Source organism: Mustela putorius, unplaced genomic scaffold (assembly GCF_011764305.1).
Source record: "Mustela putorius furo isolate JIRA1106 unplaced genomic scaffold, ASM1176430v1.1 tig00003834_pilon_pilon_pilon, whole genome shotgun sequence".
In the NCBI taxonomy this organism is placed as follows: domain Eukaryota; kingdom Metazoa; phylum Chordata; class Mammalia; order Carnivora; family Mustelidae; genus Mustela; species Mustela putorius.
In genome coordinates this window covers 50,920,641-50,947,477 of record NW_025421987.1, presented here as the reverse complement: position 1 = coordinate 50,947,477, position 26,837 = coordinate 50,920,641, and the positions used below count along the sequence as shown (strand labels likewise).

Sequence of the window (26,837 nt, the reverse complement as noted above, 5' to 3'; positions counted from 1 at the left end):
TTTTTAATTATTTTTATTAACATATAATGTGTTGTTTGCTCCAGGGGTACAGGTTTGTGACTCCTCAGTCTTACACATTTCACAGCACTCACCATAGCACATCCCCTTCCCAGTGACCATCACCCAACCACCCGATCCCCTCTCCCCCACTTCCCAGCAACCCTCAATTGGTTTTCTGAGATTAAGAGTCTCTTAGGGTTTGTCTCCCTCCCAATCCCATCTTGTATAAACATTTCAAATCATGTGGTGGGGAAGAAATGACATGTAATCGATCATGCTTAAATAATCAGGCATTTATTTGGGAAAACTAATACTAGAACTGAAACTTTCTTACTCTTAGTACACAAATGTAATCTAGATGACTTATTAATTTTAATCTAAAGGTTTGAAACCTGAAAGTAAAAGAGGAAAACCTAAGTGAGTATTTGTGAATTTGGCATGTGGGTGATGAGGTTGATAAAAAACCTACAGCCTATTTAGGAACATGCTTACTAACAGTTCTTATTACAAATAGGGAATTGTTAACAGAAAAAGAGCTAATTATATTAGTATTCCTAGAACTCTAATCAAGATTTTTAAAATCAACAGTCAATTTGAGGACATAACGAGTCAGTTCAAAGCAAGAGAAATGCAAATGGGAAGCATTAGCCAGGTTAATTATCCGAAGTGCAATTAAAGTAAGAGTTTTTGTGTATGTTACTGATTTTGAAAGTCTGATAATATTCAGTATTGTTGATAATGTGATAAGACAAATACAGTCTAACAAACTCTCAGTGGAAATGTATTGATAAAGCTTTTTTATGGCGATAACTATTAAACTTTACAAATACTCAGTTATTGGAATTTATCATTCTCTTAAGCATGCAAGTAAAAATCTGTGTCAAAGATGTTCGCAGTAGTATTGTTGGTAATACAGAGAACTTGGAAACAGTTTCATAACCATTGGTTGGGATTTGGTTACATAATTTATGGTACATCCAAAGGTGGTTTAATGTATAGTTTAAAACATTTGATAGCTCTAAATGTTCTAAAGTGAAAATATGTCCAAATTTTAATATACATTGGAACACAAAAAACAAGCTGAAACAGTATATATAAAGGTAGAATATATACAGTAACAACATTTTTGTAAATAATGTAGAACTAGACTAAATTATATTATGTGTTTCCATGTTCTTCTATAATATATATGTGTCTAAGGGAAAAGTGATGTTGTTATAATGGGAAAAATAATAAAGTAACAAATAATAAAGATCCTGGAAGTGTATAGTAATTTATATAGAATAATTCCTTTCTGGATATATTAGTTGTCATTCAATGTAGAAAATATATATTTTCTTTCATAAAGCTTCCCATATTGTTCTCCTTATTTACTTTATTTTTGAATGTCCTCTTTCAGCTTCTGCCTTTGAAAAATCTCTTCCTTTATCTCCTTCCTTAATATTGAGTACTATGGGGATGCCTGGGTGGCTCAGTCGGTTAAGCCACTGCCTTCGGCTCTGGTCTTGATCCCAGGGTCCTGGGATTGAGTCCCACGTCCGGCTCCTTGCAGTGGGGAGCCTGCTTCTCTCTCTGCCTCTGCCTGCTACACTGCTTGCTTGTGCTCTCTATCTCTCTCTCTGACAAATAAATAAATAAAATCTTTAAAAAAAAATATTGAGTGCTATGATGTTTCTTAGAGACACACAACTGAAAACTTTTGCCTGAGGGATTTCACAGCCTGTTAACTTTCTTACAAACAAAAAAATGCAGGAGTGTTCATGTTCGTTATGTATTTCAGCAGCAGTGTACTAAAATGAAAATTAACCTTTACAGTACTTCAGGATGAGAGACAGATGCTTAAAAGGAAAAATAAAATTGTACTACAAGAAGTAAATGCCTCTGTAGTAGCTTTTTGAGTAGGATAGTTTTTTAACTCTGTGTGACAGCAACCTATTAAGTTGCCATGGTGTGGAACAGAAAGTGACTAAATTCTTGACAGTCATTGGACTTAAATTCATTCATGTTGAGCCCACTCAACTATCCAGTTCCCTAGTAACTAAGAAACCCAAAAAATTAATCAACACAATTATACATACTTACAAGAGCCAAGATTTTGGCTTAAAGTCTATAAATACTTGGAAGTGTGTGTAAAACATTTCAACTTTGGTGAACTAAATAGTTACAGATACATTACAAGAGAGTATGTTGTCAGTTTTATTTTTATTCTTTTTCAGTTCAGATTATAAAATCTATTAGATTAGATTCCTTATACAAAGAGGAAAATGTATTACTTAAAAGTTTTACAGCGTATTTTGGATTTCTTTTGAACTTCAGAAGAGATTTACTTAGGTTTACCAATGAGGTTTGAGGAAAAAATTAGATAGGTATTGCATTAGTAAATTGAAGATTTAATTTAGTTTATTAAGATATGATTCCTTTCGAAGATGGATTTTTACTTGGGAAAGAGAGGGCATAGATCTGTAGTTATAGATGGATGGAAGTGTGGTGAGGGATATATCAGAATCACTTGGGAAGTGGTTTCAAGCCTCATAGGTTTCAAGCCTTCTTAGAGAAAGAAGTCCCCTAGCTTTTTGATAGAGTGTGATACTAAATTAGCAATGTCAGCATCACCTGGTCTGATATGCTATATGGCATATTTGGAATGGTTCCAAATTTCTTATACACCTCATTCCTCCTTTTTTTTTTTTTAAGATTTTATTTATTTATTTATTTGAGAGAAAGAGAGGGAGAGTACAGAGAGAGAAGCCGACTCCCCACTGAGCAGAGAGCCCAATGCAGGGCTCCTTCCCAGGACCCTGAGATCATGACTTGAGCCAAAGGCAGATGCTTAACCCTCTAAGCCACACAAGCACCACCCCCTCCTTCCTCCTTGAGAATATTGTACTTGATTGCTAAACTACAGATTTTTGTGTGGGAAGGAACTTTGGAAATCAGTTTGCTCAAAACTTCATGCTTATATACCTAGCACATTTTTATTTGTATGTGTTCTATGTGACTAAAGTTCTCTTTACAAAATATTTGCATAGTTTTTTCAGTTTCAAAGTGATGAAAATTTTGTAGTATTTACATTCATGAGAACAAACTGGACCATATTATTTAATAACATATTTAGCAAATTTGACCTTCTTAAATATTGTTAATATTGGATTAAGAAGGCAGAGAAACTCTACATTTATTTTGGAAATGTTAACATCAAATGATGAATTAGTATTTGGAAAGTTTTTGTAGGAAAATTGCATATCTTATAATCTTTTAAAAATTTCTACTATGTTAAGTAACTTTGAGTAGCATTTTAGCAAAGGTTAAAAAAACTTTATTTAATGTCATAATCAAAGAATATTTACTTTAAAAATACCCTTAGCAACTCAATCCAGCTAAAAAAATCTGCACAAAATACCACTATTGTATTCAGCTGTAGAAAGTGTTAATTTTATTTCAATTTTATTATCTTAGTTGTTTTTGTACTGTTTTAATGTTGGAGGTTTATATGCTCATAAAAGTTTTGAAAAGTTTTCCCAGTAGAAAAGAAATAAAAGATCTGCAAATTTGATTATGTCCCAGATTTTTGGAATCATTTTCTTAGTTGTTTGTAATATTGTGCATATGCATATTATGTTTCTACATTTGAATAATTAAATATTCCCAGTAGAAATGTATTTTATCCCTTTACTTATTTTTTTTTTCTTTCTGATGGCAGTGTTAGGCCTTTATCCAAGGAAGGATAATAAGATATTTTTAAACAGGTGATGACTTTATTGAGGCACGATGAGGTGGATTTTGCTGTGTTCAGGATACTGTTTGCATTGTGATACATGTGGAAAGTCCTTAACCTATGTATGCAGTGTTTTTACAGAATATTTCATTATTGTGAGAAGAATTGACCCCACACAGAATCTAATATATGATCATTGCAATAGCTAAATCCCAGAAAGCTATTGACTTTGATAAATTTAACATGGGACAATCACATTTTTAAGGGGAGAAGGAAATTGTTTGTTAATATTGTGAAGTAAATGTAAATGTAAATCAATCAGTTTGCAAGTAGATAATAAAATATGATATCAGTAGTATTTCAGCTACCTGAGGAAGTTGTATTAACTGTAGTTGAAACCCACGCATGAGGTTGTTCTTTGGGGAAATTGCTATATGAATAACTTTCAGTTTATAAAATCCTTGGAAAATATATATACTTCTGGGAGTTCACCACATTCATGACCTATTTTTATCATTCAGTTCGAAATATTTTCTTATTTCCCTTGAGATGTCTTTTTTTAGTATGGATTATTTAGAAGTGTATTGTTTTTATTTCTAAGCGGTTGGAAATTTTGGCATTACTCTTCAGTTAGTGATTTCCAGCTACATTATAGTTTCGTCAGAAAATACACTTTGATTGATTTTAATCTTTTGTAATTTTTTTTAAAGATTTAACTTATTTGAGAGAGGGTGAGCGAGCACATGCTGCAGAGTGGGGGAAAGGGGCAGAGGATGAGCGAGAAGCAGACTCCCTGCTGAGCGCAGAGCCCACAATGGATCTTGATCCCAGGACCCTGAGATCATGACCTGAGCCGAAGGAACCACTTAACCAAATGAGCCACTTAGGTGCCTTGTAATTTTTTTTTTTTTAAGATTTTATTTATTTATTTGACAGAAAGAGATCACAAGTAGGCAGAGAGGCAGGCAGAAGGAGAAGGGGCAGCAGGTTCCCTGCTAAGCAGAGAGCCTGATGCGGGGCTCGATCCCAGGACCCTGACATCATTACCTGAGCCAAAGGCAGAGGTTTAACCCACAGAGCTCAGGTGCTGAGCTCCTGAGGTGCTCCCACCTTGTAATTTTTTAAAAAAATTCTTTGTAATTTTTAAAGGTTTGTTTTATGACCCAGAATATAGTCTGTCTGGGTAAAGTTTCTATGTGTTGAAGAGAACGGGTATTCTGATGTGGTTGAGTGGAGTATTCGATCAATATTGCTGTTGGTTGATATTTTAGTTCTTCAGTATCATTGCTGATTATCTCTCCACTGATGCTCTAGATTACTGAAGAAGGAACTAAGTGTTCAAGTCTCCTGCGATAACTGGAGACTTGTCTGTTTCTCCTTTCAGTGCTGTCAGTGTTAGCTTCATGGATTTTGAAGCCGTATTATCAGGTGCAGTGATGTTTAGGATCACTGTATCTTGTTGGTTTGACTCCTACTTTTAAATGCTGGCCCTCTGATAATTTTATTTGCTCCGAAATTTACTTGTGGGATATTAATCAGCTATTTTTCTTTTATTAACCTGAGATATAGTTTACGTATCATACAATTCACTTACCTGAAGTTTCTTGCTTTTTACTGTACTCAACGGAGTTTCGCAGCCTTCACCACAGTCTAATATTAGAAGATTTTCATAATTCCAGAAAGAAACTCATGCCCAATAGCAGTCACTCCGCATTCCTGTCACTATTCCTCCAGCCCCTTGGAACCACTAATCTCCTTTCTGTCTTTATAGACTTGCTATTCCGGACAGTTCATGTAAAAGGAATCAGACAGTATGTGGTGTTTTGTGACAGACTTTTACTCGGTTAATGTTTTCAAGGTTCATTCAAGTTGTATGTATTAGACTTTATTACCATTTACAGCTGAACAATATCCCATTGTAAGGATATACCACTTTACAAAGTTCATCCCTTCAACAGTTTATGGACTTTGGGGTTGTTTCCATTTGGGGGCTATTTCAAATAATGCTGCTATGTGCACATTTTGTGAAAATGTTTGTTTTTATTTCTCTTCAGTATGTATCTAGGAATAGAATTGCTATCATATGTTTAACTGTATTAACCATATTAAACTCTATGTTTAATCTTTCAAGGAACTGCCAGACTGTTTTCTGGAGCAACTGCACCATTTTGCATTTCCCCCATCAGTGAATGAGGATTTTCCAGTATCTCCCCGTATTTGCTGATACTTGTTATTGTCTGTCTTTTTGATTATAGTAGATGTGAAAAGTTGATGGTAGTTTTGATTTGCATGCCTTTGATGGCTAATTATGTTGCGGATCTTCTTATGTCCTTATTGGCATTCATGCATCTTCCCTGGAAAAGTATCCAAATCCTATTTTTAGTTGGGTTATTTGTCTTTATTAATTGAGTTCTGAGTGTTCTCCCTATATCCTAGATAAAAGTCCCTTATCAGATATACAAATATTTTATCTCATTCCGTGGATTATTTTTTTTTATTTTCCTGATAGTATTCTTTGAACTATAAACTTTTAAAATTTTGTTGAAAGTCCAGTTTACTTATTTCTTTCTTGCTGCTGCCTGTGCTGTTGGTGTTATATCTGTGAAACCATTGCCTAACCCAAAGTGATGATGATGTGCTCCCATTTTTCTTCTAAAATTTCTTAGTTTTATGGTCCATTTTCACGTAATTATTTTGTATGGGATGTTGTAGAGGTCCAAATCCATTCTTTCTATATAGATACACAGTTTTCCCAGCAGTTTGTTGAAAAGACTATTCCTTCCTCATTGAATAGTCTTGGCATCCAATTCTGTTTCACTGGTGTGCATGTCTAACATAGGCCAGTATCACACTATTTGGATTACTGTAGCTTTGTAGTAAGCTTTATTTACTTATTTATTTATTTATTTATTTATTTTAATTTTTTTTTCAGATTTTTATTTAAATTCCATTTTGTTAACATACAGTGTAATATTGGTTTCAGGAGTAGAATTTAGTGATTCTTCACTTACATATAACACACAGTGCTCAACACAAGTGCCCTCCTTAATACTCACCACCCATTTAGCCCATTCCCTGCCTACCTCCTGTCCATCAACCCTCAGTTTGTTCTCTGTAGTTAAGAGTCTCTTTTTTTTTTTAAAGATTTTATTTATTTATTTTTTTGACAGAGAGATCACAAGTAGGCAGAGAGGCAGGCAGAGAGAGAGAGGAGGAAGCAGGCTACCTGCCGAGCAGAGATCCCAACGCCGGACTCGATCCCAGGACCCTGAGATCATGACCTGAGCCGAAGGCAGAGGCTTAACCCACTGAGCCACCCAGGTGCCCCTAGTTAAGAGTCTCTTATGATTTGCTTCCCTCTCTCTTTTTTCCCCTTCCTCTTTTTTATTTCTTAAATTCTACATATGAGTGAAATCATACGATATTTGTCTTTCTCTAACTGACTTATTTTGCTTAGTGTGATACAGTCTAGTTCCATCCACATCATTGTAAATGCAAGATTTCATTCTTTGATGGCTGAGTAATTATACACACACACACACACACACACACATATATACATGCCACACCTTCTTTATCCATTCATCAGTCAATGGATATTTGGACTCTTTCCATAATTCAGCCATTGTTAATAATGCTGCTATAAACATCAGGGTGCATGTGGTGCCCCTTCAAATCAGTATTTTTGTATCCTTTGGGTAAATAGTAGTGCCGTTGCTGGGTCATAGGGTAGCATTATTTTTAACTTTTTGAGGATCCTCCACACTGTCCAGAGTGGCTGCACCAGTTCACATTTCCACCAACAGTGTAAGAGGGTTCCCCTTTCTCTACATCCTCATCAGCATCTGTTGCTTCCTGTGCTAATTTCAGCCATTCTGACAGGAGTGAGGTGGTATCTATTGCGGTTTCGATTTGTATTTCCTTGATCATGAGTGATGTTGAGCATCTTTTCATGTATCTTGACCATCTGGATGTCTCTTTGGAAAAACTGTAGTAAGTTTTAAAATCAAGAAGTGTGAATCCTCCATCTTTGTTCTTTGTTTTTAAGATTATTTTGGCTTGTTATTGTTGTCTTTTGTTATGAATTTTATGTTTAGCTTGTCAATTCCATCTTTGTTTTTAAGATTATTTTGGCTTGTTATAGTTGTCTTTTGTTTGTTATGAATTTTATGTTTAGCTTGTCAATTCCTTAAAAAAGGCAACTTTGATTTTGATAGAGATTATGTTAAATGTATAGTTGAAGTGTGGAGTATTGTCATCTCAACTGTGTACTTTTATTTAAATCTTATTTGATTTATTTCAACATTATTTTTTAGTTTTCAATACATAGATTTTATACTTTTTCATTGATTTTATTCCTGCATATGTTATTTTTTAATACTTTTGTAAATGGAATTGGTCTATTTGTTTGATTCATTGCCAGTGTATAGAAGACATCTGATTTTTGCATATTGATTTTATGTCCTGCCACATTGTTGAACTTGTTTATTTGTTCTAATAATTTTTAGCAGTTCCTTGTGAATGTCTGTGTGTAAGATCTGTCACTTTCTTCATTCCTAATCTCAATACCTTTTGTTATTATTTTTTTCTAACCTAACTGGCTAGAAGTTCTAGTACAGGGGCACTTATGTACCTCAGTCAGTTAAGTCAGTTAAGCATCTGCCTTCCACTCAGGACATGATCCTGTGGTTTTTGTGTTGGAGCCTTGTGTCCAGGCTGCATCTTATTCATTATTGAAAATGGGATATTGAAGTCTCAAACTATTGTCATTGAATTGCCTATTTCTTCCTTTACTTCTGCCCAGTTTTGCTTGTGTATTTTGTGGCCCTCTTGTTATGTACACACACACACACACACACACACACACACACACACACATATATATATATATATATATATATATAATTGTTCCATTTTCCTGGTGAATTGATCTTTTTATTAGTGTGAGATATCTTCTTTGTCTCCTGTAATAGTTTTTGTCTTAAAGTCGATAGCCACTGTACTTTCGGGTTAGCACTTGCTCACATGGTAGTTACCTTTTGATTCATTTACTTTCAACCTGTGTGTTTTTTTTTTTTTAATCTAAACTGTGCCTCTTATATACTACATATAGTTGGGCCATTTTTTTTTCCTTTTATACCCATTCTGCCAGTCTTTGCCTTTGATTGAATTGTTTAACCCATGCCTATTAGGGTAGGATTTATGTCAGACATATTCTTTAAATTTTTTAATTTGAGTATAATTAACAAACAGTGTTATACTAGTCTTGGGTGTACAGCACAGTGATTCAACATCTCTATGAGTTATGTTATGCTCACCAAAAATGTAGCAACAGTCTGTCACCATACACCTCTATTGCAATATCATTGGCTATATATCCTTATGCTGTACCTTTATTCCTGTGACCTATGCATTCCATAACTGGAAGCCTGTATTTCCCACTCCACCACACCCATTTCTGCCCATCCCCCAACCCCCTTCCCTCTGGCAGCCGTCAGTTCTCTGTATTTATAGGTATGATTTTTGCTTTTCGTTAATTTGTTCTGTTTTTTAGATTTTACATGAGTGAAATCATATGGTTTTCATTTTTCTCAGTCTGACATATTTCACTTAGCATCATACCTTCCAGGTTCATCCATGTTGTTGCAAATGGCAAGAGCTCATCCTTTTTTATGGCTGCATAATATTCTTGTGCCACACCTGTGTGTGCACACGTGCACGCATGCACGCACTTATCACATCTTCTCCATCCATTCATCTACTGATGGAAACTCAGCTGCTACTTGTTTTCAGTTTGTCTTAACATTCCATCTTTCTTTTACATGTTTGCTTGATATGTCTTTTCTTTTTCCTTTTAGTCTATTTTATCATTACATTTGAATAAATTTCTTTTAGAGAGCATGTTATTGGATCATTTTAAAAAATCCATTTATCGATTTTGATAATATATGTCTCTTTTTCAATATGTTTACTACATTATATTTAATGTAACTATTGCTGTGTTTGAATTTATATTTGCTTGTTTTCTTTTTCATTCTTCTGTGTCTCATTTCCTAGCTTTTTTTTTTTTCAGCAATTCAGTCTTTTAATAGTATTGAATCTGTTATTTGTTCTGGATTATACCTTTTGAGTAGTGCTTTTAGTGGTGGCTCTCAACACATGATTTGAGACCTTTATGGTCTTTTGTACATATGTACTGTATCCTAGATATTGTATTTTGAATATTATGTTTAAAGATTCAGAGTCTTATTTAGAGGCTATGCAGGAAATTGATTTTCTCATTGTTTTGTCAGGCAGTTGACTCCTTTGGGTTCAGGCCATAGGTTCTGCCAGACTTCTGTATGTTGTGATTTGAATGTCAGTTTTCATTTTTATGAAACATTGGTCATGCTGTTTAGTCTCTTTTGCAGTCCAGCAGCCAATCTGACACCTGGACTGTGGTCTCCCTTCAGTTCTCAAAGTTTTTGTTAAGATCAGATTCATGCATGCATCACTTAGGGATGAACCCAGAAGTTTATAAATAACTTTACTAGGACACTTTCTGAAGCTTCTTCTTCACTCTAATCTCCTTATTAGCTTTCTGGGCCTCCCCTTTTCAATTCTTGGGCCAGAAAAAAAAAAAAAAAGTTTTATTTACTTTTTTGTTGCTGTGTACTTCCCACAAATGAATTTGTATACGAGATCCAGTTATAGGAGGACAGAGAGAAAAAAGAAACAAAGGGAAGAGTTTCTCCCCATCCTTTTGGGACCACAGCTCCTTATATCAAGAGGAAGATTCCCCTAGGCATCTCTGAGCCTCCTTGGATACAATCACTCCTTTCTCCACAGTGGAATTTCCAGGATTTGGGACATGAGAAAGTGAGAAAAAGAAAAAATATTGAGAAACTCTCTCTTTCTGAACTTCAGGAATTCCCCTACCCCCTGCTTCCTCTGGAGTTTTCTCTGCCCCGGTGCCTACCGTACCTACCGTGTTTTAGACTGCCTTAAAACCTGTCAGGGCAGGGATACCAGAAGAAGATTAGGAACCTGATTCTAGTTTGGCCTTCTCCCATGCTCTTGCATGGCATTTCTAGAGTCTTCAAATAGCTGCCTAATCCTTCTGTCTGGGCTAATTCATGGCATTCGTTGGGAGAGATAGGGTACAATAGGTTTACTACATCTTACCCAGAACTGAAACAGGTGATCTGTTACAAATTTTTTTCTCTGGGCTCAGAATTTCTTTCTAAATGATACATATATTCCCCAAACCTTATAAAATGGGAGGTGAAAGGGAGCTCAGTAGAAGGGCCTATTTTCATATTATAGAGTGTAGTAGCAGGAGAGTTGGGCAATTTGAAGGCAATGTGAGGGTGGTGGGATAGGAGAGACACTTTTCAGTGGGATTTAGAAAAGTAGTCTGGCCTCTGATGAGGGTATTTGAAACCATAGTTTCCCCAGGTCATAAAACTGACCTTGAACAGGTTATTTAAACTCTGAGAGTCTCTTTCCTTACCTGTGTAATGGAAGTCATAATATCCACTTCACTCAAAATATACAAAGTTCCTGACACCTCCTAGATAATTAGTAAATTATATCTAAAATTGTAACCTAGTGAAACTGTTTTAAATATATTATATGGGTTTATTTGGGGTCTTAATTAATCAGTGGTAACCTCACAGTTCTCTACAGCTAACTGCTTCTTTAAATAGAACCCTAAATTTCCTCTAAAAAGTATAAACATTTTTCAATTAAAAAGAATCATGTTTTCTATTTGGCCTCATTCCAGTTTGTTTTACATTGGAATGTAATGATGGCTTATCTGTTTGAGAATTTGGAAACATGACTGGTTTGCTTATTTCCAGCTCTGTGGTTTAGTATTATGATATATTTAAGTATTTAAATAACATATAAATAGATGTAAGTATACAATATATATATACAGTGTAGGTAAGTAGTATGAAAACTTACCATTTTCAGTTGTTTCTATGTAGCAGCATTGTAGAAGTAGTATGTGGCCAAGAGAATTACATTTTATAATTTATGAGAACAATGTAATAATACAGACTAATGCAAAAGTGACAAAAATATGCATATTAAGGGAACTATCTCCATGTGGATCAGCTAACATTCAAAAAGCCCTTACATAAAGAAATTTAATTTAATTCTAAATTTATTTAGAATACACAACAGCCTTTTCTTTTTAATCCAGAGGAACTGATGCATGTAAAGTATGTTACCCTGTGATCTGTCATGATCCAGAATATGTAGGGAATTAATATAAGTAAAAATTTCTTCCTTTAGGAAACTTACCTTCTAGTTAGGGCTTCCACCAAAATTTAATCCTCTTTAAAGCCCTTGTCTTTCCAAAACTGTTTATGCTGTGATTCCTGCTAACTTTCTCTCTGTGTTCTCTCTAAGCTTCCTTACCAGGAGGCTCACTCTCAACTAGTCTACCTGCTTTTCTTCACTCTCCACCACATGGCACCACCTCCAAAACAGAAAGTGTTTTCTTTTTGGTCCATCGAGTCTCTTGGGCCACAGTAGAATAGCTGAGACCCCAGAACTTCCTTTTAGAAACATGATCTCCCCTTGCGCCAGTTTCGCAGGGAGCATTATCTTCCTTGGCTTTATTTATGTCATGAGACATCTTACTGCCGAATTTTTTGTGCGAAATGAATTCTTCACTTATCATATTCAGTTAAGTAAGTAAACTGAGTTTCACATTTATAGCTAACATTATCCTTGGTAATCACACATATGAATTAGTGTATTTATAATCCACAGAACTTTAGCTGAGCCAAAATAGATGGATTAATATAAATGTATCACCATTACTGTAAGAACATTTCAAAGACCGCACCCACCCATGTATGAAATGAATTTCATATTCAAAAAGAAGCATATTTGAACTAGTTGTTTCTGCCTGTTAATTTTACTGTCTATCACCAGAAACAGGGAAAAGTAGCTCATTAGATTGTATTTATTTTTCTCTTGTTTCTACATTCCATCCACCCTACTGCAGAGGTAGGGTTCACCAGAAGAGTTCTGGTGCGGCTGAAGTTATGGATAAGAAGGAGGCACGGGTGTAGCAGCAACGTGCTGTAGCCTGGGGGGCACTGGATTACTGGCCACTTGCTGACAGTACTTCTTAATGGCTGTGCAACCCTGGGGAAAAGACTTCAAATAGCATTTTTGTGCCTCAGTTTCCACCTATATTATAGTACCTCTCATAAAGCTTTTTATGAAATTACTATCTGTATACTGCCTGTAAAGAGATCTTTAAAGATCTGTATTTAAAGATCTTTCTTTAAATACAATTTAAAGAAAGAAGAGATAATCAATAATTAGATTTTGATTTGGTATATTAGCCATAAAAATAATAATCAGTTCTTGGACATCCCAGCCTTTTTCATCCATTAATGGGAGATTTAAAAAGGTAAAAAAAAAAAAAAAAAAAAAAAAAGCAAAGGAACACATAATAAGTTTAGTGAATTTACTGCAAAAAATATAATTAAAGTCTAAATGTGTAAGATTTAGGGAGACTTAGCAGCCATATTTTTGGATGGTCCAGTCAAATCTGGTTTGAATTAGTCTGTTCACCAGCAGTGATTTCCAAGAGGCAACCCCTGAACATGTGTGTTAATTTGGATTTTCTTTCAGAAGGGTAGAGCTATTTTAATATTCAATCCAGAATCCATAAGCAAGTGAAATAGAAACACAATGCACCTGTTGCCTTTAAACCTCCAATATTGGGGGCTCTTTCTCTCGGCATCCTTCAAATTTCCATTTGTCTTTGTCTTGCCTCATTCAAAGAAGTGAATAAAAGTTTTATGTTTTAATTACCAAGAGATATTTAAAGGGTCACTTAGAAAAAGAAGAATCAACAATCCTTTTGAATGCGTAAATGAAAGTTCCTTCCATACAGGTGTGAGTACCTGCTATTTTGTAATATTTTCACATGAGTGATTCTCTAAGATCTGTACGGGACCATATCAGTTAAAATTTCTCTTTGAGGAAACACAGTATTTTTAATATTTATTGAATTAAGAATTGTGTTTAATAGCATGGTAATACAAAAGAAATTTTTCACTTAGCAAATTGGCCAAGTTTAAAGGGAGGTAATATGTATTAACACTGAGATGGTCACTCCCATGATTTGGGTTTAAAACTGAAGGAGCCTTGCTAGAAAGAAAATAATTTGGCAGACTGTTCCCTAAGTTGTAAAAACATTCACCTATAGAACACAAATCCTTCTTAAATTATTTAATTATAAGGTGTGTGTACCAACCTTTATGTAAATGGAAATTTTATAATATTAGTCACAGTACTAGAAAGGTGTGAACAATAGTTTGAATAAGTGAAGATAGTCTTTGGTACCGTGCATTTAAACACATACATTTGTTAGTTCACAGTATTTCTAATATTTATTATAAAACCCCCCATGCATTCACACATATACAAGTCATGCATACATATACACTCACAGGACACCAATATTTTAAGAATAGTTATTTTTGGAAGTTGGTTTAAGAGTTATGTTCATTTCTTTATACTCACCGATGTTTTACAAATGACGATGTTTTAGTGTTGTGATGAGAAATATATATCTGTACCTCTATTTGTAATAGTTTAGCAACTCTTTCAAAAATCTAAGCACTAACCACCCAAAATTAGCACAGACTCCACAAGTTTAAAGATTCAGTCCCCAGTAAGACTGCTACCACTGAAGATACCAGCCATAAGTTTCAGGGATCCCCAGGTCACCCACATTTCTGAGCAACTGGCTACAAATGTGGGGGTTCTCATCATGCTCTCAGATTTGATCATTCACTAGAATGACTCAAAGAATTCTAAGTACTACATTTACAGTGCAGGTTTTATTATGTTAAAATCAGGACCAGTCAAGAAAAGAGACATGTTGGGTAAGATCTGGTAGGATTTCATATTTGAAACTTTCATGCCTCTTTTCTGTGGAGTCAGAAAGCTTCCCTTCCCAACATACTGATGTGTTGACCATCCAGAAGCTCACTCAAGCTTCATTGGCCAGAGTTTTTATTGGGGTTTCACTACATAGGCATGGTTACTTGACTTGTTAACCAAGTTGTTGAACTAAGTCTCCAGCCACTCTCATCTCCCCAGAGGTTAAGAGATAAGTAAAATATAACATAGCTCAAAATATCACCCTCTTTTTTTTTTTTTTTAAGATTTTATTTATATATTTGACAGAGATCACAAGTAGGCAGAGAGGCAGGCAGAGAGGTAGGGGAAGCAAGCTCCCTGCTGCGCAGAGAGCCCAATGTGGGGCTTGATCCCAGGACCCTGAGTTCATGACCTGGGCGAAGGCAGAGGCCCAACCCACTGAGCTACCCAGGTGCCCTAAAATATCACCTTCTTAGTTCACATGGTGATCTTTTGGCGTGATCAGCCCCCAACCTGTGACATCTCCTTAGCATAAATTGAGGGGTGATCCAAGGGCCCACCATGATTAATAAAGGCACTCCCATCACTTGGAAAATTCCAAGGGTTCAGAAGTTTCTCCCCAGAGCCTGGGACAAAGGCTAGACAAAATCTTCCATATACAGTAACACTGAGTTACATGTAACCACTGAAATTGAGTAGCCATCGCTTCCTATGAAAATGGAAGAAATGATTAATATATGAGAGATTAATAAAATCCTACCTAATAAATATTTTTTAAGCAAGGCATGTATACAATCCTAGGACTATTAGCACATTAACTTATATTTACCTAGCATGGATTCTTGTGAAATAAGAGGTTTATAAAGTGTGCTTGAAAAATACCAACATTTACATTTATTAAGAGTTTCATCAAGGCTTTCAAATAAACCAAATGTAATATTACCTATATATTATCTCATTTGAAAATATGCCATGAAGTGCTACACTAATATAAATACTCAGTATTTCATAATGCAGAATAACTTAAAAAATAACCTCAATATTTATATCTTGGAGAGGTAATGAATATTGTAATTTTTAGGAGGTATCTTTAATGTAGCTATAATTGTCTGCAATTTTTAAAGTCCATTACTAGATAAATCCATTCATCTGAATAACATAATTAATATCACTCCTACTAAAATCTAAAAACAAATCCTGTAGACATGTAAGAAGTGCTCTAACTCATGTGTCTTTCATTTAGCTATGAATAGGAAAAAGCCCTCCAGCAACGCCTCCATTTTCTTTCTCCTATTTCTTTCCAGTTTGAAACTCATTACCAACAGCACTTCTAAAATCATGTCTGCTAGAACGATACTCACTGCTGGTAGACAGTGAGGAGTTATTGATGTCAGCTTGAAACCCAGGATGAAGTCTTCACAGGGATGCTTAGTGATGCCTGTTAAATGGCTGAACGGCAAACAGCTCTTTTTTATGCGACACTTGAAGACAGACATTTATTCTTGGTCTCTTTACCAGCTGGTTTATTTTACCTGGTGAACTTATAGTAATAGTGCGTGCTTGTTCAGGTTTTGCTGTGTGCCAGGCACTGTTTTAAAAGTGCAGTGGGGGGTTGGGGACACCTGGGTGGCTCAGTCAGTTAAGCGTCTGCCTTTGGGCTCAGGTCATGATCCCAGAGTCTTGGGATCAAGCCCCACTTGGGGCTCTCTGCTCAAAGAGAAGCAGTGAGTCTGCTTTTCCCTCTGCCTCTGCCTGCCTCTCTGCCTGCTTGTGCTCTCCCTTTCTGTCAAATAAATAAAATAAATTCTTTAAAATAAAATTAAATTAAAATTAAAAAAAATGAAAGTGCTCTCTGAATGTACCATGTCAATCTTTACAACAGTTCTGTGAAGTATGTAAAGTATGTTGTCCTGTGGTCTGTCATGATCCAGAATGTGTATTATGCTGCCCATGACACAGCAGATAACCCAGTAGCAGAACAGTCACTCCCATGTCACACAGCCTTTAGGGATACCTGGGATCCGTGTATCTGAGCCACTGTTCATACTACCTGGCATACATCACCTGCCAGCCACCAAGTATGCCCTCCTCCAAGTATTCCACCTTCTGTACAAAGGATATCATCTCCTAGCAGTTCCATGTTAAACCCAAATGGCCAGTTGTGGTAGACGGACTAGGACTTTACAGGACCTAGCTGTTTTTCTTGTCAGAAGCAGAGGAATTGTACAGTGACCTCCTGCTTTCTTTTCTGTCCTCTCACTGTGGAAGGCACTGGAAACATGCAAAGTCCAAGGTTTTAGTTTGCATATGCAGATCCCCAAGACTTCTGCCTAGAAAATTTCAAGATTATCACATGTCCAAAAGTCCCCTTGCCAAGAGGCCAGGACACATTCCAGTAAATACTCAAACTCCAAAAAACTGACCATTCTCAGTTTCGTGATTGAAGTTTCAAATATCCATGGTGTGGCTCTAGAGTCTGGTTTCACTGAACTTCGCTAGCACGTCACTGTTTACAGGAGTGGAATCGAAGAGCGAGATACAGCACAGCTGCAGTGTTGGAAGCAGCCAGGGGCCTCCCCATGTAAATGCTCTCTTGCTGTGGAATGCAATTTACGGTGTCGGGCTGCCTTGCAAAGCAGCAGACCACAGCTTCACCAGCCTCATCCTCTCCAGCTCATGTCTCCTTTCCCTCTTTATTAGGTTCCAGTTGGCTTAGATTCCCCTGTATGCAGCTTAAGCTCTAAAAATGCAGAAGACTTTTGAAATTAAGAGCTCTTGGAACCATACCATGCTAACTTGTTGTGGAGACTCAGTTCAGTTTTCGAATCTGAATTCCATCTGTCGTAAAGCCAAAACCCAGTCCCTTTTCGACCTATGGCACTTTCTGTCCTTGCTGAGTGATTGGGAAATCTGAAAACAATCTATTGGATGTTAAGGGAGGATTAAGTTACAGCATTCATGCTTGTACCAGCTGGAAATTATCCTGCCTTATGTAACGTTTTGGATAAAACTATATGGTAAACTTTATAACCAAGGGAAGAGAATTTGAGGTGGGAAAGGAAAAGAAACCATTACCTCAAAGGAGAGGGGGAGGGAAACAAATCCTACAAACACCTGCAGCCTGTGCAGCAACGTGTAGGTATATTTTACTTTGATGTTCATTGCTTTTTAAAACATTTTTATAATTTTTTTTAAATTTAAAGTTTGGTATATTTTTTCAAGTTGTTACTCAATCACTTAAATCAGATTTGAAAAGCTTTGCCTGGCATGGTTGAGGACTGTTATTTTTCTCTACATGAGATCAGCCTCAAACATGCCTGAACACGGGGGTTATATTGAAAGTACAGATTTCCAGGCCTGGACCCCAGCTGTACTACCTCACATTTAGGGTCCAGATATCTGTACTTCTTCAAGTGTTTACCTTGAACATAAAAATATTCAAACCTCTATGTTTCCCTAAATAAAACAGTTGTTCACATGTGCCACTTTTACATTATACTCTACCATTTGCCAATGTAGATAGTTGAGTAGTGAAGGGCGCATGGGTGGAAAATTTCCTCTTCACGAAGGCACTAAATCATCTGTTCTAACAAGTTTCCATCATGGTTTCTTCATTGTTCCCAGGATTAATGTAGAGAAGAATAACAGATATTTATTAGTTAGAAAGTTACACATAACATGGAATTGTCAAACAGTTCTTTTGTATCGTGAAATCATGTCAGACACATAAATATGCATCTTTAACATATATGTACCTTTTAAAGACTATTGAGAACCCACCACCCTGTAAACTATACATTAGGAGAAACTTCAAGCTCTTGGGGGCCATGACAAAACACTTGCCCCACACCCTATCTCCACATGTACCCATTTTCCTGAATTTTGTGTTATTCCTTAATTTTTAAAAAAGTTTCCCCCATGTATATATCAGAAAAAAATGTTCTGTTTCATTTTCCTGCATTTGGACATTCTTAAAGGATAATATGTGTTCTCCAATGACTTGTTTTTACCTTTTTGTTTAGTGTTGTAATTTTGAGTTTCATCTCTCTTGATGTGCATGGCTATAATTTGTTTTCACTATGGTATTCACTTGCATCATAGGTATGTACCAGAATTTACTTGTTCAATGTACCATTGATGGACATTGGGAATATTTTTAGTTTCTTTTTTTAAAATCTTTTAAAATGTTTTTAATTATGTTCAGTTATCCAGTATATAATACATCATAAGTTTTTTCTGTGGTGTTCAATGATTCATTAGTGGCGTGTAACACCCAGTACTCATCACAACATGTGCCCCTCTTAATATGCATCACCCATTTAGCCCAACCCTTCCTCATCCCCCTCCTTTCTGTAACCCCCAGTTTGTTTCCTGGAATCTTTTAATATGAACAGTGTGTCGGCGTATCTTCTGTATACATGTACAAGAGTCACTTGAGGGTGTATTCCTAAGAGTGTCCAGGATTTAAGGTTCTAGAAACCTTCATTTCTAAACACCAGAGATTACCATCATTGAAGGCGTAGGATCCATTCCTTGTACTCCTTTGATTGACTTGCAGTTTGATCCGACTTTCTGATGTGCCCCAGAATACTTTTTTTGTTTTTCAAGATTTTATTTATTCATTTCAGAGAGAAAGAGACAAAGAGAGCACAAGCAGAGGGAGAGGGAGAAGCAGACTCCCCACTGAGCAGGGAGTCTGTCATGGGCTCCATCTCAAACCTGGAGATCATGACCTCAGCCCAAGGCAGAGGGTTAACCATCCAAGCCACCCAGGAGCACTCTTCACTCCAGAATACATAGGACTTGTACAACCAGCTCTAGTTCCAGAAATGAGTGGAAATGTTACGGGACTGGTGGGGTACTGATCGGTGCTTGGCCAGACAGTCATTTTAGTTGGAAATCTACATACTGGCTTATGTCGTGGTGGTGGTCATTGAGTCAACTCAGTATCCATATTGACTACTATCTTATATGGTAATCTGAAGTTTCTTTGACACACCTCATCTGTATTGGTGACTTTCTACTCAGCTCAGACTCCACAAGCGACCCTATTTTGTAATCTGATAAGCAGGATGACACAGTGGAAAGAAAGTCTGAAAGAAACTTTGAATTTAGAATTACTTGATTTTAGCAAGGTTGGCTATTTATATATGAGAGAAATCATGTAATTTAAGGTATGGAAAATATTCAACCTGTTGCCTGACATTAGATAAGCATTTACTAAATTATAGCCTTAGTTGATGTTGCTCATTGTTATCATCCAGAACTCAGAAATCCTAAAATTCCTTTCTTGATGATAACTTTTTTTCAGTCTTGAATGAAATCATGAAATCTCTCCCCCACCCCTTGTTTCAAATCTCATCTCAACCTCTGGTTTACTTCTCTTGAGTTACACTCATAATGTTTACATATATATATTCTGTCTATTTAAATAAAATAAAATATACTTCTTCTGGCCTCTTCTTAAACAAAACATGCCTATTTTGAGCTTTTGATTCCCACCCTCCCCCATCCCTACCATTTCCCCACCATCTTCCTCTCCAGCACTATCATCAGCTCCAGTACACTGGCCTGAAAACCCGACCCTCATCCTTGACTCTTCTCTTTCCCTTGGTCCATCAGCAGCTCCTGTAGCTTCTGCTCCTGACCACACGTGGACCTCTCCAGGGTGACCTCCCCGGTCTAAGCCAGCTTCGGTCTCACCGGGATTACGGCTGCCATCCCATCCTCACTGTGTACTTCCACTTGTGCTCCCTCAAGAGAAAGTATAAATCAGCTCTCATCTCCCCACTGATTCAAGTCCTCCGAAGACTGCCCAGCTGCAGTTACAGCAAATCCCAAACATTTTGCCTCGGTCTTCAGGTATGATCACCTTGTCTCCATCTCTTCACTCTCTTCTCTTCGCTCCCTGGGTCCCAGTCACATCTGACGTCTTCCTCACCCTTGAGCATCCCAAGCTCAGTGCCATCTCAGGGCCTTTGCACATGTTGCCTATTTTCCTAGAACTCCCTTCCTGCATCTGTAGTATAGTGCCTCCTCTCCTCGTTCAAACAGCTCAAAGTTTACGCCCCAGAGAGGCTTTCCCTGAGCCTCCCGGGACCCCATCCATGTCTTTCCTCAACTTTTCACTTTGTTTTCTTTATAACTGTAGAATGTAGATTCAATCTTAAATATTTGTTAATGTGTTTTTAATCTCATGCCTCTAAATTAAAATCTCTAGCTTAACGGGCACCTATTTTTCTGGTTTATTACTGTATTTTCAACATCTGTATTGGTGCCTGATACCTAATAAGTGCTCAGTAAGTATTTATTGACATAATGAAGGAATGAATGAAAGGCAACTAGCAGCTAAAAAGATTACAGAATCTTACATGTATCACTAAGTAATAATAGTAACCATATATATCTATCTAAGGTATTAAAATGTTTTATTTTTCAGGACGAGGTGGAATTCTCCAAAATGTCAGGTAAGATTTTATGAACAAATTTCAGTAGGCTTTATTTATGAATTTTGTGATATTTTCTGTAAAAATTGGAGTTTTATATCCTTTTGAAGTTAGTTTTTATTGTTTAGCATTTGGAGAAACCATATATGTATATATTTATATATATGAACATTTCTATCTTTAATGGAAAAGGATTAAGAGGGAATTATGTTGGCACACACGTACTAAAAGATCTCTAAAGTATGTGAGGAGAATTAAGTAAAGGAAAAAGTAAGAAGGTAAGTCTGCAAAGCGGGACAGGAGAAGTAAGAAGCCTGTGATGACAGCCTGCTCACTGAGAGAAGGACTCAGAGTCAGGTCTTGCCTTTTCAAGCAGTGCAAGAGATGATGGGAAAGAAACGCCACATTTGTGGGATCTGTGTTTTTCAGAGATAAAAATCAGTTAAGAGAATCAGAATTTTTCCTTATAGTGAGTACATGGAGACATGTCTCTGATCTCAACAAGGGGACGAGATAGCATCATGGAAATTGAGTTCAGTCCCTTTCTTGCAGCCATTACAGTGACCGAGATCCCTTTCACTGGAGAGGTAGATTAAACTGCCTCTAACTGAGTTCTATGTGGCACCACTGTGTTTTTCTTTGTTTGTTTGTTTTAAATATTTTATTTATTTATTTGACAGAGACTCAGAGAGAGGGGGAACATAAGCAGGAGGAGTGGGAGATGGAGAAGGAGAAGCAGGCTTCCCACTGAGCAGGGAGCCTGATGTGGGGCTTGATCCCAGGACTCTGGGATCATGACCTGAGCTGAAGAGTTTATGTAGGTAGGAATCAGCAGGAAGTCATCTGAACCACTAGCATGAAAGTGTATTGCTTTGATCATAGCACAATATAAATAATTTCTTAGTTTTTTAAACCTATATTCAGCCTGAAAATTCATCAATATATATTAATAGGTTAATATAATTAGCCTATATACATGATGAATTATGTATCTTTTAAAAATATGTGTATTTCATATTATTTATATTCCTTGATAAGAAAAAAATGAATATATTCTCTTATCACATTATCACTTCCATTGTGAATTATGTCCCTTTACCTATCCCCCCAAGGTGTGGTCCCCACAGCCCCGGAACAACCTACAGATGAAACGGAGAATCAGATCAAATCTCCTGATCCAAGGCCTGATGCTCCTCCAGACTACAATTCCCATTTTATACCAGGTGGGTTGAATAATCAGAAAGATTATTTCTTCTCTCCAGAAAACCATGCTAATAGTTAAGATTGCTTTTAAAAGTTAGTGTAATTGAATGATTTAGTAAATAAATACTGAATGCCTCCAGGATGCCAAGTAATTTACTAGAAATCCATTAGAAGATATTTGTAGGCTACTGAGGAAGGAAGTTAAACAAACACTGATGGCATTCTCTTCACTATAATGAAAATATGAAGAGAATGTTGTAGGGCCAAGATGACAGTAAGTGACTCCACCAGGGATTTGCGAGAAGATATAACTGAGGAAGTGAGATTTTTCTGGCTTGATAAGGAGTTTCTCACTCAAAGAAAAGGAGGAAGGGACTTCTTTCTGGCAGAAGGAACTGTATTTTTTTTAATTATTTTTATTAACATATAATGTATTATTTGTCCCAGGGGTACAGGTCTGTGAATCATCAGGCTTACACACTTCACAGCACTCACCATAGCACAGACCCTCCCTGCTGTCCATCACCCAACCACCCTATCCCTCTCCCCCACTTCCCAGCAACCCTCAGCTGGTTTCCTGAGATTAAGAGTCTCTTATGGTTTGTCTCCCTCCCAATCCCATCTTGTTTCATTTTTTTCCTTCTCTACCCCTCAAGCACCCCACCTCCCACCCCCTTCCCTCCAACAACCCCTCACCCCTGGCAGAAGGAGTTGTATACACAAAACCACAGGTTTAGTGGGGGAATGAGGGGTAACTCATTGATGGACATTGAGGGGGCACGTGATGTTTTGAGCAATGGGTAATATATAAGACTGATGAATCACTGACCTCTACCTCTGAAACTAATAATACACTATCTGTTAATTAATTGAATTTAAACTTAAAAAAAAAAAAAAAGAAGAAGAAGAAGAAGAAGAAAAAGAAAAAGCCCAAGGTCATGAAAATCTGGTAAGAGACATTCAAGGGAGAAATGGAGGTGAATGGTCTTGAGTGCTGATTAAGGAGTTATACAAATATTTTTATAAGTCTGAATGCACTACTGGTGGTGATGCAGTGAAATGGATACTCATAAAGGTAGTGAAAATTTGAAAAGTAGGCAATGTGTAAAATTTTTAAAATTAGAAATACACTGACTTTTGAAGTAAGGAAGGAAATAACCAGGGTTGTATGCAAATACATTTTAGTGGCCTAGAAAATGATAGATAAGGTGTAGCAACATTTCTCTAAATAGATAGTTAAGTGTATATTTAGAGGTGGAAACCATTGAGTTAGTCTGTGAAAGAGGAGAAAAAGCCCCGGTACTCACAAGATAATGGTAAAAATGTTGTTTTGCCTCTACACATAAGATCCGCAGAACTCAGTTAACCTCTGCCTTTGCAGTGTTTTCTGAAAACAGCAGGGCTTCCTTTCTCCCTTTTCCCATACATATGCATTTCTGGTCCTCATTATTGGCTCAACTCCTGCTAAATCCAAGGTCTAAACAGTCCTAAATTATAATCACACTGTATTTGACCATTTCTCTAAATTTACTTCAGTGACTGTCAACATGATCCACATAATCTATCTTATATTCATGGATCATCTATATACAAGAATCTAGATTCCACTAGAACAGAAATTTTTTTTAAAAGATTTTATTTATTTATTTGAGAGAGAGAGAGAGCGTGTGCACACACACAAGTAAGCAGAGCAGCAGGCAGAGGTGGGGGGGAAGCAGGCTCTCCACTGAGCAGGGAGCCCAGTATGGGGCTCAATCCCAGGACTCTGGAATCATGACCTGAGCCAGAGGCAGCCGCTTAGCTTAACCAACTGAGCCACCCAGGTGCCCCTAGAACAGAGGTTTCTAAGTAACATTGGTTATAAGTCATATTCTGTTTGTCTGGGAAAGAGTCTATCCCTCTCGTTTCAAAAAAATTAGCAAGAGCATAGGATGTATCATTCAAATCAAATGATTATATAAGTTGAAAAACATCATGGTGCAGAGCATAGAACTGAATTTTCCCTTAGAAATACCTTTAACAAAAAATTCACTATGATCGCCACCTAGTGGCTGAACTATATATTTATTTATGATGATTGATGCCAGTTGTGGCCCTGTAATGCACAAGAGGGAAATTGAAATCCTTTGATTACATAAACATATATATAATTTTTCTTAGAAATATAATCTATACTGAATAGCCCCATAATCTAAATTATAATTTTCTAATTTATGATCCCCAATTTTTATTATATGAGGTACTTTTATGTTTAAAATCACGTGGCTAATATTTTAAGAATTAAGCAACTCACTGAAGTGATAAAACAGTGTTCTTAAGATTATTTATATGACTTTTAGTTGCATTGTTTTTAGTATTTCAGAAAAAGGGGGCAGGGATATCTGATTTCCAGTCTAATTTGGGTGCTCTTAAACACAGTTCTTAAAGGAACTGAAGTATATTCTTCATGACGAACTGAAACATGGAATTTCTTCCATTTGTTCTAAAGACATTAGGGCTTTTTGTCGTCTTTGTTTTTTCTCATGTAGTTCTAATTTGACATTGTTTCTAGTTACTGTTATGTTTCCTTTAGTCTCTCCTGACTCTCAGTCTCTATCAAGACCTGTATGTCCTCTGTCCTCAGGAACTGGTATTCCCCACGGTTGGGTCACTCCCCTGCCCTGCCTTGTCTCCCTGTCCCACCTATTCACTTATCTAACCTTTCACACACTCTCCTGAGTGATCTTTGTAAGATCACTTACTACTTTTAACCATTTAAGGATCTATCAGCACTCACCCATATCAATTTCCTGTGCTCTGAACTTGCATTTCCAACTGCCTATAGACCACTTCTCCCAGAAGGGCCCTAGACGTCAAATTCGTTGGTCTGCAATTCAACTTTGGCCTGTTGCACCATACACATACCCTCTACTATTTCCCTCCTCTGGAGGTTTCAGGGATCTATCTCAGAACTTGAGAATTTTTCCTCATATCCAGTCTGTTACTGAGACAGGACCATCTCTTTAATATTCCTTCTTATTGCTCCCCTTACTACTCCTTACATTACAGATTAACTTGCCTTCCATCTCTATTCCTGTAATTAACTTGCCTAATTGAACCCCATTCATGAAGGGTCTAAATGTAAGTCCAGTTGCTTCACTTTCTATTTTACTGGCATACAGTTTACTCTTTGCACAGAGTATAGATCTTTCCTAACCTTCAGTCCCTCCCCATCTTCCTTTCTGGCCTGTCTGCTAAATCTCAGTATGTAGCCTTGCCCCTTGCAATACTGAGCACCTGCCTTCCCTGTAAAACCTTTGCCTGTTGTGGAGGCACTGGCTGGGTCTAAAGTGTTAGCACTAACATCCTCCTCTTCCTGGGTTGGGCACCCTTCCTTTCCTCTCTAATCTCCTCACACACTATGAATCTACCTCTGATCCCACGAGTTACTTGCCGCATGATAACCATTCACTTAAAAAAAAAAAATCTGTGTGTTTTCTGCAGAACTGAATGTCCTCAGACATATCTTTCTACATCTTTCTGTGTCTAGCATCAAACACAGTAGCTGGTCCTTGAAATGGCATTGTGGAATGTTTTCCAAATAGACAAATGTTTGATTTATTTCATGTCTTTGTTCTCAGACAGTATTAGAAGAAAGGGTTCCACAATTCATATGCTCCTGAGTGGGATTTTGATAACCAAAATGTAACCAGTAACCAAAATATCCCAGACTTCATGAGCATCAAAAGCCACTCTTACCTTTAATACCCAAATCACTGGAATCTGACCCTCCGTCCAATTTGCCTTAAAGGAAGTGCTGTCTGTCTTTATTTCTCATCCCAGACAACTTCTGGAAGTCTTGGGGAATATCCCCTCCTGGTAGTGGCTGGTTTCCTCAGCATTGGCTGATCCCAGACCACTGCTTTACCTATATGCTGGTGACTGCTTTCTCTTTCCAAAGCCAACTTTCTACCTGCTGAGCCATGTTTTCTGTACCATGACATCCTATAGGAGGTGTGTGTGTGTGTGTGTGCACGCGTGCGTGTGTGTGTGCACGCAAAACTTAACACCTTATAAAAACAGCTGCCAGCTATAATTGCTCTTCTAGTCTATAGTTTCAAGACCATCCACAGAGTCCTATTTTGGATGCTGCTAGCCTCTGATCTAAAGGCAGTATTAGCATAATTTAATTAAAGGTGCCCCCGCAGTAAGAATGCTTGAGTTTTAATTCTGACTCTGTCACATATTGATACTATTGATTCTTTAGCAAGTTACTTATCCTCCTGTGCCTCTGTTTTTTCCACTGTAAGTTAAGGATAATAATGATAATAGTCCCTACCACATGAGGTTGATACTTAGTTAACAAGATTTAATACATGTGAAGTAGTTACAACAGTGCCTAAAACATATTAACAGCTTAGCAAGTATTAACTCTCACCTTTTTTGTCATATATAGTAAACCTTGCTTTCTTTAATAGGAGCTCCTTCCTGCTCTGCACGGTGTCCGGGATCCAGTTCTTTGGGTTTTCCAAGAGAGAGCATTGTCTCCACCTGACTCCCTCTCTCAGGTCTTTTTCCATTCTGCAGGAGTGACA

The 26,837-nt window shown here is 36.9% G+C and overlaps 1 protein-coding gene across 1 annotated transcript in view; it reads left to right on the top strand.

Moving 5' to 3' along the window:
- PLSCR4 (phospholipid scramblase 4) overlaps nt 1–26,837 on the top strand; it is a 45,268-nt gene that overhangs the window by 1,919 nt on the left and 16,512 nt on the right. Inside the window, 3 exon segments of the mRNA XM_045088485.1 lie at nt 20,237–20,476; nt 21,054–21,081; nt 22,173–22,283. Coding sequence (XP_044944420.1) covers nt 21,075–21,081; nt 22,173–22,283 — 118 coding nt within the window. The 5' untranslated portion in view covers nt 20,237–20,476; nt 21,054–21,074.